Below are 13,901 nucleotides of genomic sequence, written 5' to 3'. Positions count from 1 at the left end.
ACTCTATGAGCGTTTTTAGGCCGCCATGATGGATCCGAGAAATCGAGATCCGAAAAAGAAAACACGCTTAAATTCGTCTTAGATGACAATTTCCCCCAATAATAACCATAAAATGTTTTAGAACAATATTCGAAGTGTAAACTACGGACATTATTTGGTCCTGCATGTTTTGTGCAGTGTCGTAGATTTCGAGTTTTGAGTGCCGCTTTCGGTGAAAGGAATCATCAAAGATGAGTAAGTTGTCGTTCAGAGCTCGCCAGCTCGATGCCAACAAGGCTCTTCCAGTCTATCAGTCTGAGGAATTGCCGGACTTATCGGAATTCAGCACAATTAACCGGGCAGTTCCTCAGATGCCGACTGGAATGGAGAAGGAAGAGGAATCGGTGAGTAATTGACTTTAATATTATGCTCATTTCTTTGTAAGAGTTTGTGTACAAAGCTCATGTGCTGGGATAAATCGATTATTGCACGATTAGCTCGAAAAATGCAGATGCATTTGCTGTACGTGGATTGCATTTGATGTGCTTATTCTCAAATACAACCATTTTCAGGCTCATTGAAATCGACCTCATTCACGTGATCTTGATGCCTAGACCCGCCATTTTTGAATCACTTTACGATCGGGGCCGGATTTCTATGTTCGATTTAATTCTTATTTAATTTCTAATGTTTAATACTCTTTCCGTAATCAAAGTCACTCTATGCACGAGAAACGCAAAGCAATAGAAAGAGTTTTCATTGATGAAGTTTCTAGTAGTAAGGAGTAGTAGGATCCAAAACTCGTAGTACCGGCAAGTTGAATAAATTTCACCGAATTTATGTATATTTTGGGTCCATTTTACCAAGGTTTTTACGATTCTGATGTGTTATGAATGTGAATTTTTTCAATTGTGAAAGCAGTGCCATCCTAATTTCTACATTTTACTACTCTGTAGTACTAAACTTCTACATTAATCTTGTTCTAGGTGTTTGTCAATGTTGTTTATTACTTAAATGCATACAGTGGAATATAGTTATCTTGAATCCCAGTTATCTTAAAATTTCACTTATGTCCAACTTGAGGCTGTGTCCAATTGACTTGTGTCACTAATGACACTGTACAGATATGTCCAACCCCTGATTTCTTGATGGTTTAATTTCCTGGTCCCAGGAGGTTCTTCCAGATAATAAAACTTTACTGTAATTTTATGATGAAGGTGTCTAGGTTCTTAACTTTTATTTTTCATTTAGAGTGAAGGCATTTAACCCATGAAATAAAAAATACTAGTCAATCTTTAATAGTCAAATAGACACAAAAGAAGACAATGAAATTAGGGTCTACTAATTTGTATTAGTCTAATACCTATTTCACAGGTTTCATGACTTCACTCTATTATGCAATAAATTATAAGTATTTTTTTAATTTTTTAAAAGTTTCAAAGTGGTATACGGTTGGATTAATAAAACTTTAGCCGCTCAGATTTCAAAACTTGTTCTCAAATTCTGAAGTTAGTACAGGCTTGTGAACTACAGTGTGAACTTGGCACAATGAACCTTGACTTGTTTACATTTAGAATTCAAAAATTTACTGGAATTGCGTCTTTAAACCAAATACTCTTTGAAAATCGTATTCCAGACAACTCATAGAGTTAAATTTCTATTGTTGGGGTGATTCAATTCATTTAGAAAATTGACTTTGAACAGTAGATTTGATAAGTTTTTGAAGCTACAATATTGTCAGTTTGAAAGCTCGCTAATCGAATTCACTTCGAAGTCCTGAAGTTCCTACCAAGCGGGAACTTGCGATCTTGCACGAAATCAACTGTAACTGAGATAATACTTAAAATTGACCAAATGGGTGGATCTTTAGAATACCCCACAACTTATCTTACATGTTAAGAATAAACTATAATTGAAGTCAAGATTCATGATACTTGGACTGTTTGTCTCTGAATTTTTGAAACATTTTTACAGACACCAACATTAAATTCGCGTGCCCAAATGCCAACGGCACACTGAAGAAGATTCATGGTCACAAATTGAAATTTCTGTAAAAATGTTTCAAAAACTCTACAATGTCACTGGTTAAGTTTTGTGTGTTCACACTGAAAATTATTTTTTTTGCTGCAATTTTTTGAATAAGTCGGTCAAATTGTTATGTTGTGTTTTGAACAGGAACATCATCTACAGAGAGCCATATCAGCACAGCAAGTATACGGAGACACTCAACAGCTTGTTATTCCTACTCCTGATAGTGAAGAATTGAAAAATATTCCATGTCTAGTTCGGAATAACTTCAAACAACCCAAACAGTACATTCATGTACAAGGTGTGTATGTATGAAGAAAGAAGGAGAAATTTTGTTGAGGATCCTGGGGAATATATGGAAGGGTTTCATGGTTGCCATTGTGGCGTAAAACATCTTTATTCTAAGCTGGGTTGACCTTCAGTACAAACTCAACCAATCAGATTTGAGGATTTGACAGTGTAAAAGTAAAGTAGGGCTTGTGATAATGGATGGGCAGTTGCCGCAGTCATGAACACTGGCCAAATTAAAGCCGTCCTTTTTTCACGAGGGTAGCACTTAATAGCCATTGGCTAACAAACCTGTGGCCCTCATTCCATGATCGAATTGGAATTTAGGAGTTGATTTTTGCAGAGGGAGGAAAACCAGAGAACCCGGAAAACCCTCGAAGCACAGGAGAGAACCAACCAACAACTCTACTCATATACAACACCGAACCCTGGGGGACTCAAACTCAGGTCGCATTGATGAGAGGCGAGCGCTCACTGCTACACCACCCGTTCTTCCCTAAAATTCATTTTAGCTTGGTCATAGCTCATTTATGGCTCAATTTTACTAGTCAAAATAACCAGCAAGGTGTTGTTTTGACCAGAAAAGTTCCAATTCTGGCCAGTCATAGTTTTATGACTGACCATTATTTCGAGCTCTGGCAAATGCTCATGCTTATAATACTATTTTTTAAGCTGGATATATTTGTTTGAACTAAGAAATAATTATATCATTAATATTTATTGTCATCTGTTGTAATTGCATTACTTTAGCATATGGATTGAATGAGGATGTTCCTGAGTATGACTTGGACAGCGAAGATGAAGAATGGCTAAAGGGATTCAACAAGAAAAAAGTAAAATAGATTTGTCTTGAATAGAAAGCTTGTATTATGGCATAATTCACTACAAATACTAAAATCCCTTGCTTGCTTTCTTTTGTTCACTTCATTTGCACCAAATTGTCTTAATATCATCATGGGGGAATAGAGTGCAAACAATATATCCGTTAAACACTAGTTACTAAATTGTTCAAAATAGTGCTAGTTGATCAAAAGAAAACAATAGAATTAGCATAAAATAGTGTAACTTAGTATTACTAATATTTCATGGATTTCACTGGTTTTCCATATAATATTACTCACTCGCTTGTGGACTCACTCATTAGTGATATGATATGGAAACTAGTGAATAAAAACAATATCAAGCTCTAAGAATGTGATAATCTCTATAAACCTAGCTGGTGGGCTGGATAACTGGTTTTGAGCAACTCAGAGTATAATGAAGAGTCTTCTCTGAATTTTTTTTACTGGATATCAAATTATAATTATGTATAATAATATTAATGTAAATAATATGCAGCAAATATTTGACCTGAAATTGCCCTATTTAACTATTATTCGCTGAAGGTGAAGTGAATATCAGGGAATATTTACCGAGATGCGAGTCTTTGAGCAGTGATGTAAATATTCTTCGATATTCATTGAGCCTGAGGCAAATAATTGTTTTAGCATAAATAAACAGGTGATTCTTTCAAAAAAAGGAAAAAAAAGAAGATAAAAGACATTTTTTCCCGGTAACAGCAACGAAGCGAATTTTGGATTATCGCTGGGGTGATTATCATGTGATAGTGCAATTTTTACTAATTTATCCTAACATTGCATGAAACAGTCTTTTGTTTTAATGATAAAGTGAATTCTGAAGTCTATTAACATCATCATTATAACATTATTATTGTTTTGTTTTAGGAGATTCTTTCAGCATTGCAGTTGGAATCAATACTTGATAGACTGGAAAAAGGAATGGGAGCTCAAGTAAGTATAAAAAATGTCGGAGAAAAGTAAAAAAAAAAAAGAATATTTGTTTAGGATTTGTATTTTCTTTCCCATACAAATCCTTATTAAATATATAATTGTAGTATAATATTAGCCTTGAATATAGAGTTTCTTGTCCTGTGATTAGTTGAGCAACCAGTGATTATGAGCTGATATATTCACTTTGTATTGTTGTTAAATATACACTAATGTAATACCATTTCTTATATAGTCAACATTATGAGCTGACACTTTGCTTTCTTACTAATATAGAGTTGCTCTCTTCATTTCTGATTTTCATTTGGACACAGCTACAGTTTTTTAAGGGGGGGGGGGGGTCATGTGGCTTGTTAGTACAAGTTATTCATTTAGATTTAGATTCATTTGCAAAATAATTAGACAGGCCTGATATCTTGTACACTGAACATAATTTCACTATTTTCTGAAACATTCCAGGGCTGTATGTCATATGGTGATGCTAAAGCCCTACTCCAAGAAAATGAAGATCTAGTCAAACCGGTTTATGAATACTGGAGTAAGAAGCGGGAAAAGCTAGATGACCCTTCTGTTTCTCTTATTCCTCAAGTGAGAGGAGAAAAACGGGATGGAACATCGACAAATGATCCGTATGTGGCCTTTAGACGAAGAACAGAAAAAATGCAGACAAGAAAGGTTAGCTGGAAATATTTTTATCTTCTCAAAATTGTATTAGAAAGGTTTTTCTTATGAGTGTCAAATTGATAGAGAAGACAAATCAGAGCAGTTTTCGTATCACTGTAGAAAGCTTAGTGCTGTATGCGTGCCTTGCCGTGATGGTTTTCTCTAATCTTAATTGGCTGATTGTTTTCTCGTGCAATGTGATTGGTCTGGCAATGTTGTGACCTTGGTGTGGGCGTGTCCGTGCCATGTCCATGCCATGTTCTGGCAATTGATTGGATGGAGAGTAAATTTTTGCGCAATGTGATTTGTCTTGTCGTTTCTTGACTGTGTTTCTGCCTCAAGCTTTGAATCACAGTCATCACGAAAACTGCTTTACTGTACCTAGCACAAATGTTTAGACAACAATTTTATTTTTTCATGAAATCAGAATCGCAAGAATGATGAAGCTGGTTATGAGAGAATGCTCAAGCTTCGACGAGATCTCAAGCGTGCCTGGTCAGCATTTTAGTTTATAATTATTGATATTTCTACTTGAAAGCACCTCTGGCTGAAAGTTCACTTTCTTCAGTAAAGCTGCTATTTTTGTTGTTGTTGTTGTCGTTGTCATCCTACAGTAATTGGCTACCTGCTGTTTTGTTTCCCAACCATATTACTGACTTTGTGATGATGAAGCAAATAAACCATACCCTTGAACTACTTACTTTAAGTAATCAAACAGATAGTTGCTAAACAATAACCAATACCTAACTACATGAGTTACTGACCTTCCTTTTTTAGTACTATACTGGACATGGTGAAGAGAAGAGAACAAACCAAAAAGGATCTGCTAGAATTGACTGTTGATGTTTTTGAGAAAAGGTAAATACATGTAATGCAAAGGCTCAGACAATTATTAATTACAGCTTTTTCATGGAGCGTTGCTGCCAGCGTGTGTTGCTTTAAATCAAGGAATGCTATCCAATTCTGGCCAGTGATATAATAAGATTTTATTGGCTGGAATCATGCCATTGACAGCAATGTTGCAGTTTACATTTTACAATAGATAGATAATTGCAGATGTGGACTTTTTGCAATTTTCTGGTTGATTGCAACGCTGTACATGACAATTGCATCTTATGTCCCTGAGACCTTAGAATTCAATAACGAGAGAAGCTACTGTAAAGTGGAGTTAGGGCACACTGGAATTGAGATCTACGTTTAGGTGGCTTTTTGGTGGCTTAAAGACTGTTGCTAATTACTAAAAGAAAAGAAAAATTAAAAGTTTCTCTGTCAATTCAGGTACAGTTCTGAAGACTTCACTGGTCAAATCCTACAACAGTGCCTAGACTTAATCCGATATCAACCACCAGCAATCAATCTTACTGTACCATCTACTGTGCAAGGTGAACAGCTCACTCCTGGGTCTAATACTGATGCACATAGAGATATAGAACTGATGAGGAAACGAAAACATGTAAGTACCATTAATACCACAATTAATGTAAATTTTCTTGCTTCCTGATTGGTCGAGAGCCGTGGTAAATAAGGGGACATACCAACAAATTACTTTAAAAAATAACAAATCACTTGAGCACTGAGCCAGCGCTCAGCTATGCCTTGTGAGTACATAACATTTTGACATCATTGTAAATACATGTACAAGGACAAACCATGCGAAACCATTGGAAATTTGTTAAATGATCCAGGTTGCCATTATCTGTAGTTGTTACTTCGTTATGAAAATAAAATCAAAGGTTTTCGATAAAAATTACTGAGTCAATTTTTTCCTCTAGGAGGAAAGAGCACATTTACACAAGAATGATTACATTGAAGCAGGGTAAGTTTAGATCAAGAATAGGGAATCGAGGGTGGTGCAGTGTGAGTTTTTTGTTTGGATTCTCTGGTTTTAGTCCCTCCACGAAACCTAACAAGCTACCAACATGTTTTTTTTTACATATTTTTATTTTTTTACATCACTCCCCATATGGGGCTCTTCCATGAGGTTCACTCCACATATACTGCAGTACCACTGCATTCTCTATTTAGACATACAACACTCAAACTCAAATGTTAATTCTTAATGAGGGAGGAAGATTCGAATTCAATCTGTGAATAGCTATGACTTTGATCAGACCTACAGAGGTTGTTTCATTTTTCAGCTTTGATGACCACTCATTTTGTGTTCTTTTGTGGTTTCTCATTTTAGACATAAACGACCCAAGGGCTTTCATCATCATGCCAAAATTGGAAACCAAGTGCCAATGGAAGGAGTACATATGTTTAGTGATGAGGAAGAGACTGGACAATTATCACCTACACAGGTATGTATATATATATGCATGTCACTGTATACACTCTTTTTATCTGATAAAAAGTACTTAATTTGTATTTAGTGAATTCTTTTTCTTGGAGAAGAGCATCAAAATTTATCCTGTATCTCCAAACCTTTTCCTAAAGAATCTATCAAACCATTAACAAAAAAAAAAAAAGAGAAGCAATTGTCTCTCCATTTTGGAATACAAAAACTAAGTTCAATATTTGGTTCACGTAAATATGAACATTGGAATAGGAGTCTCTGAGGAATCTAACCACTACATAAAATCTAATATGCAGCTCGTAAAGTCCTCCGCTGGTCATAAATGTAAAGCGCATGAAGATATTTGAAATGTGCTATACAAGAAACTCCCATTATTATTATTTCTCGGACAAGGACTTAAAACTGTAGGCCCCGTCTGTCTTCACTATACAACCCTGTATAAGGTGGACGTAAAAGATCCACTGAAGACGCTGGTGACGACCATCTTCAGTGCCCGTGCTAACCGGCTGCCTTATCAATTGGGTCGCCAGGCCTGTTAGGCATCAAGCCATCCACCCAGGAGTGGTAAACGTATTAGATTAGATTAGATTAGATAAGTGGTAATTTGATCAAATGTATGTGTTTATTTACTCTCAGCTGGAATTGCCATCAGAACCTGAAGAAGATGAAGAAGATCCTGATGGTCGCTATGCTTTTAAACGAAAGAAGGGTGTCAAGTATCTCCCAGTAAGACCTGCTCTTAAAATCACTTTGAATATATTCTTTGTATTTATGTTTGTAAGAAGTAGGGAGAGCAATAGAATAGATTGTATTGTTTCTTAATGTTCATGATTTGTTCAAAGCTTACAATCATGCTCGTTATGATTATTTTCCATGAGCATAATTATTGTTTATAGTTCCGACTCAGAAAATAGTGAACCAATCACTGTTGCAGGAGTTTTCTCAGTGGAATTAAAATCTTGTTCCACAAACAACCACATTTGGTTTTTAAGAGTGCTACAAGGATTACGAGATTTCCATTGTTTTCTCAGGACATAAAACAATAGAAGCAATTTATGATTTATTTTACACAATCAGAGTTTTAAAATCTGAAATATTCTAGCTATGTTGTTGAGCTTGTGGGACAACGGTAACAAAGGGGAGTCGGAACTATGAATATTGGTTAATGAATCCTTGTTTTGTCCTTTCATGATTTGTACAAAGCTTGTAATCATGCTTGTTTTGAATATTATATTATGTTATTATATTAAAATATAATATTGGTTAATGAATCATTCTTGTTTCAGGCTCGGCTCGACTCTCCTTCCCCATATCCGTGGGTAGACCCCGCGGAGGGTGGTCTAGGAGACAAGAGATTCCGGTACAACTGTACGTCAATATCCAGACCCAATGGGCTAATAGGATTTGCCAGACGGAGAATAGGACGGGGAGGAAGGTAAATACTACTTTTTAAATATTGTAAATCCTCTATCGAGTCTTCTAGTGCCCTTATTTATTACAGGCATATTTTTATGGGGCTGGGAGAGTGAGGTTATTCCCATGAGAATAAACATGGCTACTGTGTGAGTAAGGCCCATGGGTTGTTGTGGGCTATAATATAAGCCACCTCACACTTTTGTCTGCCATTATGAATAAGAACAAACACTGCAAAATATATAGAAATTTTGATCACTTTGATTTTCCGTAACTATGCTCAATTTTGGTGATGCGCATCCCTTCTCATGAGAAAAAAGGGACAATATATGTGGCTGCCATGTTGTTTGGCAGAAAACAAAAGTCTAAATCTTTGTCAAAGTCATCCAAAATGACGTCACCCCAAGGAAAAACACTTGCAACATATGTTAATTTTCTTTCTGTTGCTTTTTTCTTCAGAATATATTTTGATCGAGCTTGGACGCCAGCATCAGAAAACCTCGAAGATTTTGAAACATTATTAAATGCATCTATGTCATCGTCTCTGAGTCTACCTAATGGGTTCTTTCCGTATGACCATCTGACGGGCTGGAAACGGCTGACAATGTAAGCACCATGCCTCATGTAATAAAGGTTTTGCACCATCACGTGACGACATCCAATGATACAGCTGAGGCTGCCTGTAGTTAGATGGCAGAGTAATAAAACCCCTTTACTCTTGGAAATTAAATTCTTTGTAAAGTAAAACGATTGTAATGTTCCTGCCATCTAACATGTCTGCCATCGTGTAATGGTGCAAAACCTCTATCAACTAAATTGGCATAAGGTTTACCATTTCAGGCCACTTGTCATTCCCTTGAGAATCAGATTCTAACTGAACCGTATCCATATTCATGTGTCAATATTCATATCGAAGAAATGATCCTCTTGTGAGTGACACGTGATCTGAATTGGAAGAAGATTATGTCATAGCTAATCTGGTCTATTGTTAAAGCAACTAAATCCCAACTAAAGCACAAAGGTTTATGGCACATTATCCCACACCATTGAAAATACAGCCAATCAGATTGAAGGACAGCCGTTGTATATATAGCAGTATTCCACTTTTTCTTCTCATCAGGCATAGCTCTCAAGGTATTTTCAATGGTCTAGGAGAAAATAACATATGAAGTTAAAGATGTGACTGAATTAAGTTTCTTCACGCACATTTTTCTCAGAAAGGTTGAAATTCCGAGCTCCAGGCGGGATTCAAAACTGTATCCTTTCCTTTTTCAAACCTTTTTGCTAGTCAGACTCCCTAAAAATGCTTAAAACACTATTGAAAATCCTTTGATATCGTACAAAACACCTTAATAGTTATACGATACGGTGACAAACCATGGAATATCTTGGTATACACACTCACCTGAAGGATACAAAGTGCCTTGTGCACATTACATGGCATGCCACTCAATATCTTTGTATAACTAATATACATTGATTGACCCAGTATCTCCGCCTATGAAACTCTGAAGCAAATAAATTTTGATTGCCAGCAGTTTCAGCTGCAACAACAGCTATAAAGAGCAATATCTATTGTAAAGGTTTCTTTAGTGTGTGCGTAGGGGGAGAGGGACAACGTAATGTAGATGAAATGATCCTATCTCACTTTCTCTTTCTCTCATCTTTATAGACCTCACTATCGACCAAAATCTCCAACCAAAACCACGTCGAGTCCGTCACCTCCGCCTCAGCCTTCATCATCACCGTCCAGTGAAACAACACCGGGAATTCAAAGCACTTCGACTGGTCAGCCAAGACCTCGACTACATCGGAGCTTTTCAACGCAACCACGATCCAAATTCTCATTGAATACCTCTCCGACAAATGGACTTATAGGAACAAATTTATCTCATTCCAATCTTACATCACACGGAAATGGAATTACTCGCAATTCACTACCCAATGGACCTGTTGTTTCTCAAAGTAGTTGGCCTGCAATCGGCCCATGGACTAGTAGTAGTACTTTAAGTTCTACTCCCAATAAAAATGTCTACTCGACTGCCCCTATTAAGGCGGTTTATGCATTGAACTTTCCTCTCAACTCGAGCACGTCGAGCCAGCTATTGTCCAATAGTCTTGTTCGTGGCAATGCACCGTTTTCACCGACATCAACGAATTCACCATCGTCATCGACTGCAAATAAATCTTCCAGTTTGACAAATTTATCGAATGCTAACAGGTCAGTGACTTTATCCTTTTAATCTCGATAGACCTCTTTAGCATTGGTGTAATGTTTTCTCAGTTCAGACCACGGTTGCGCATGATATGAGAAATGACATGAATATGGACACAACTAAACAAAGAATCTCATTCTATAGAGAATGACACGTGACCCGAAATGGAAAACATTACGCCCAAGTTTGATTGCTCATGAGGGTGTTATGGGTAGATTGCAAATACTCCTAAAAGAATAAATAAAAAATAGTTAAACCCCCTCCCTCCCCTATCACTTATTGTTTTAGTCAAATCCAACTAGTCCGTCAAAGATGTAGATGCTAATAAGTTTGAAATGAAAGTTGAATTTAATGTTTTGGTTTTCAAAACCGGGACTTTTCGCTACTAGTAGTAGATCATCCAATCAGAACGCAGCATTGATGATAGACCACTAGTTGGATTTAACTAAGGATAGCATAGCCCACTTCCGAGATATGCTTCGCTTATCACGGGCTAAATTAAATTCTTTTCTTTTGTCACGATTCAATTACTGAGCATTATGCACGAAACCTCATATTGAAACTTTTGTGCGTCACAAGCGAAGCATATCTCTGAAGTTCTCAGTTCTCAGCTCAGCTGGTAGAGCATCGGTAGTACAATACCGAAGGTCGTGGGTTCGATTCCCAGCGAGGTCGGAAATTAATTTTCCGAATTTAATTCCAAGGGCTTTCGCAAGGAATAACCTCGTTCCTAAACACTATAACTTATCTATATTTCTATATCTTCATGTATTTTTCTTTATTTCTTTCTGCAGCGAATTAGAAATTAGCATCGGAAGATCAGAAGTACCATTCAAAAGACAGAGCAGTATCGATGTCGTCAATGCTACGTGACTGATACAAATCAATCCATTTTTAAAGTTTACAAATTCACTTCAATACGTACAGAATGGTTTGGCCTACAGGACCATGAGTACTGCTAAGAACATGGAACACACGTACTTATATCAAATCTGTATTTATTCGAAATTTTGTTATCAAGAAAATGCAAGAAAACGCAATATAGTTTTAAGAAGAGAATTTGAAAACGTAGGAACACACAGTGCTTAGTTTAATACCTAGAACAGACTGTCAGGGTGTTACTTTCAAATGGCTTTCCTTTGTTCGCATCTGGAGATTTGGTTGGATCTCAGAAAAGCCATTTCAAAGCCAATTCCTGCGTTTCATCAAGGTATAGTAGTTCTACAATGCACAAATTGTTCATAGAGCGTTGCCGGCAATTGATTTATTTACTCGAAGCCCTGGACTATTTGTAGAAATTATTTTTAATCCTCATTTATTATTTTTCTTCTTCGTTTCTAAAATTAACTTTGCTAACTCTTTGAATAATATCAATGCTTGGTATTCAAGATCGCATTAAAATGAAAAAAGTAGAAAATATTCATATCCATACGTATTAATCCTTGAGCAGTGCTCATCGTCCTTGCCATGTCTACAAATTTATCGTCCGAAAATTATGGAATTGCGCATGCGTACCACTTTGCTGTCATCTACAAAATTCTTTGGACTGGAAGAATAGTTGCTAAAAGGTTGTGACGTCAAAGCAGCTCCATCTTGGGGACAAAATCAAAGAATTCCAAATCTGAGAATTAGAACCTATTGTTTTGTCTTCCAGATTGAGCTGCATTACAAAGTGCTGCAATGGGTCTATAGAGCTGGATAGAAAAAAGAAGTCCAATAGATTGTGTCTACTGGGTAATGAAATGAAGTTATTGGTCCATGATCTTATATTTTGTCGCGCTAGTCCAGATTCTTTTGTCCAAAGATTTACCTCTGGGTAATCCATTGCCAATCTCTGTAGTCTGATAAATGTAAAATGGCGGTGTTTTATTTCATGCCATTCACTCTTTCAATTTTCAGTAGCCTTACATTCAGATTGAGCCTCGTAGGCTGTTTTTCCTGCTTTTCCTAACAGTAATATGACCGCACTCACTGCCGCAAATCCACCATTATATCAAATGCCTCATTTCCATTTTGTATTATAAAGCATTTTTTTGTGCATCCTCACTGTATGTGAATTTGTTTTGTACATTTTTTAAAAGGATTTCGTGCATTGTCAGTCTGTCTCGTATTTTGAACTATAAGATCAAAGCACCACGTGGGGGTTGCGATAATACAGATTTTAGCTCATTTGGTTAGCTTAGAATTTAATACCATTAGCTCTTCATTGCCCCCATTTAGTTCATTTGCCACTGCCTCGCCTTCAAGTGCATATATGTAAATTTCGTACAAAACACCAAGAAAAATATTAAATACAAACAAAAATAGTCGAAAATGGCTGGATTTAAGGTCTAGTTTTTATCTTTATTTATTTACAGTTTGTGCCAGGAAGAAAAGACCGAACTGTACTAAAATAATCGCAATGTATGTCTGGTCTTGTATAGTGCAAAGTGAATGAATGAATGAATAAATAAATGAGCGCAACTTTCAAGGCTCGCAATAATATACTAATAGGCCAAATATATTTTATAACGGTTCACATCAAGATAACAAAATACGATTCAACAATGGACCGATTTTTGCCTTTATACTACGATAACGTATTTGTGTTTAATAAACCACTTCCTTCAACGAAAAGTAATATTGTGTCATTAGCTGTGTTGGAATGGGATAATCTCGTACCCAGAGCCTGTGTTTCTTCTGGACTGCTGCGAAGAACGAAGAAACGCAGGCTCTGTCGGGAGGAACATAGTTAATATTAACTATGGGAGGAATCAGTGCTCTGATCCAAAACCGCGCATGCGTGCAATCCTACATGATTACGTTTCATACCAACTAGTCTGAGTAGTATATGAAGCAGCAAATGTCTCCACATATTAGTTGAGTATCAGGCTTTCAAGGGGAGGGCTTTTGTTTTGCACTGTTAGATGCCCGAATCAGGAACTAAAAAAGCACTCTTCATTGGCCCGTATTGAATAAATTTCCCATTCGTCTAAAACTTGTAAGGCATTGGTCATTTTATTAAGTTAGGGATTCAGAAGGGTTATTTCGAATTTGAGGGGGCACCAATTTTCATGCAAAATTTAGGGACGGGGGGTTTCAAAAATGGGGGTTATTTTATATTTATACCAAAACTGATGTTATAATACTCAAAATCCACATAGCATCCCCACCCACCCCATTTCCAACCCATAAATCATGAACAGTCCCTAAAGTCCCCCCTCCCTCTCCTTCCTAGATTTCAGATTTTTA

General features: G+C 36.6%; 1 protein-coding gene across 1 annotated transcript; it reads left to right on the top strand.

Moving 5' to 3' along the window:
- Nucleotides 1-17: 17 nt before the first annotated feature.
- On the top strand, nucleotides 18-13,290 carry LOC116307735 (enhancer of polycomb homolog 1). The gene is made up of 15 exons (XM_031718040.2): nucleotides 18-383; nucleotides 2,155-2,308; nucleotides 3,046-3,128; nucleotides 4,020-4,085; nucleotides 4,542-4,757; nucleotides 5,173-5,240; nucleotides 5,523-5,603; nucleotides 6,024-6,198; nucleotides 6,518-6,561; nucleotides 6,931-7,045; nucleotides 7,678-7,767; nucleotides 8,328-8,476; nucleotides 8,914-9,060; nucleotides 10,127-10,675; nucleotides 11,465-13,290. The coding sequence occupies exons 1-15, from the start codon at nucleotides 231-233 to the stop codon at nucleotides 11,541-11,543; spliced, it is 2,169 nt and encodes a 722-aa protein (XP_031573900.1). The 5' UTR covers nucleotides 18-230; the 3' UTR covers nucleotides 11,544-13,290.
- The last annotated feature ends 611 nt before the right edge of the window (nucleotides 13,291-13,901 follow it).

Source organism: Actinia tenebrosa, unplaced genomic scaffold, assembly GCF_029948245.1.
Source record: "Actinia tenebrosa isolate PJP-AT-01 unplaced genomic scaffold, QUT_ActTen_1.0 PGA_scaffold4__44_contigs__length_22323623, whole genome shotgun sequence".
In the NCBI taxonomy this organism is placed as follows: domain Eukaryota; kingdom Metazoa; phylum Cnidaria; class Anthozoa; order Actiniaria; family Actiniidae; genus Actinia; species Actinia tenebrosa.
This window is presented reverse-complemented; position numbering and strand designations above follow the sequence as displayed.

Coding starts and splice junctions, on each gene's coding strand:
- LOC116307735 (XM_031718040.2), top strand. CDS start 231: ATGAGTAAGTTGTCGTTCAGAGCTCGCCAGCTCGATGCCAACAAGGCT. Junction 384..2,154: donor TGGAGAAGGAAGAGGAATCG/GTGAGTAATTGA, acceptor TGTTTTGAACAG/GAACATCATCTACAGAGAGC. Junction 5,241..5,522: donor CGAGATCTCAAGCGTGCCTG/GTCAGCATTTTA, acceptor TTCCTTTTTTAG/TACTATACTGGACATGGTGA.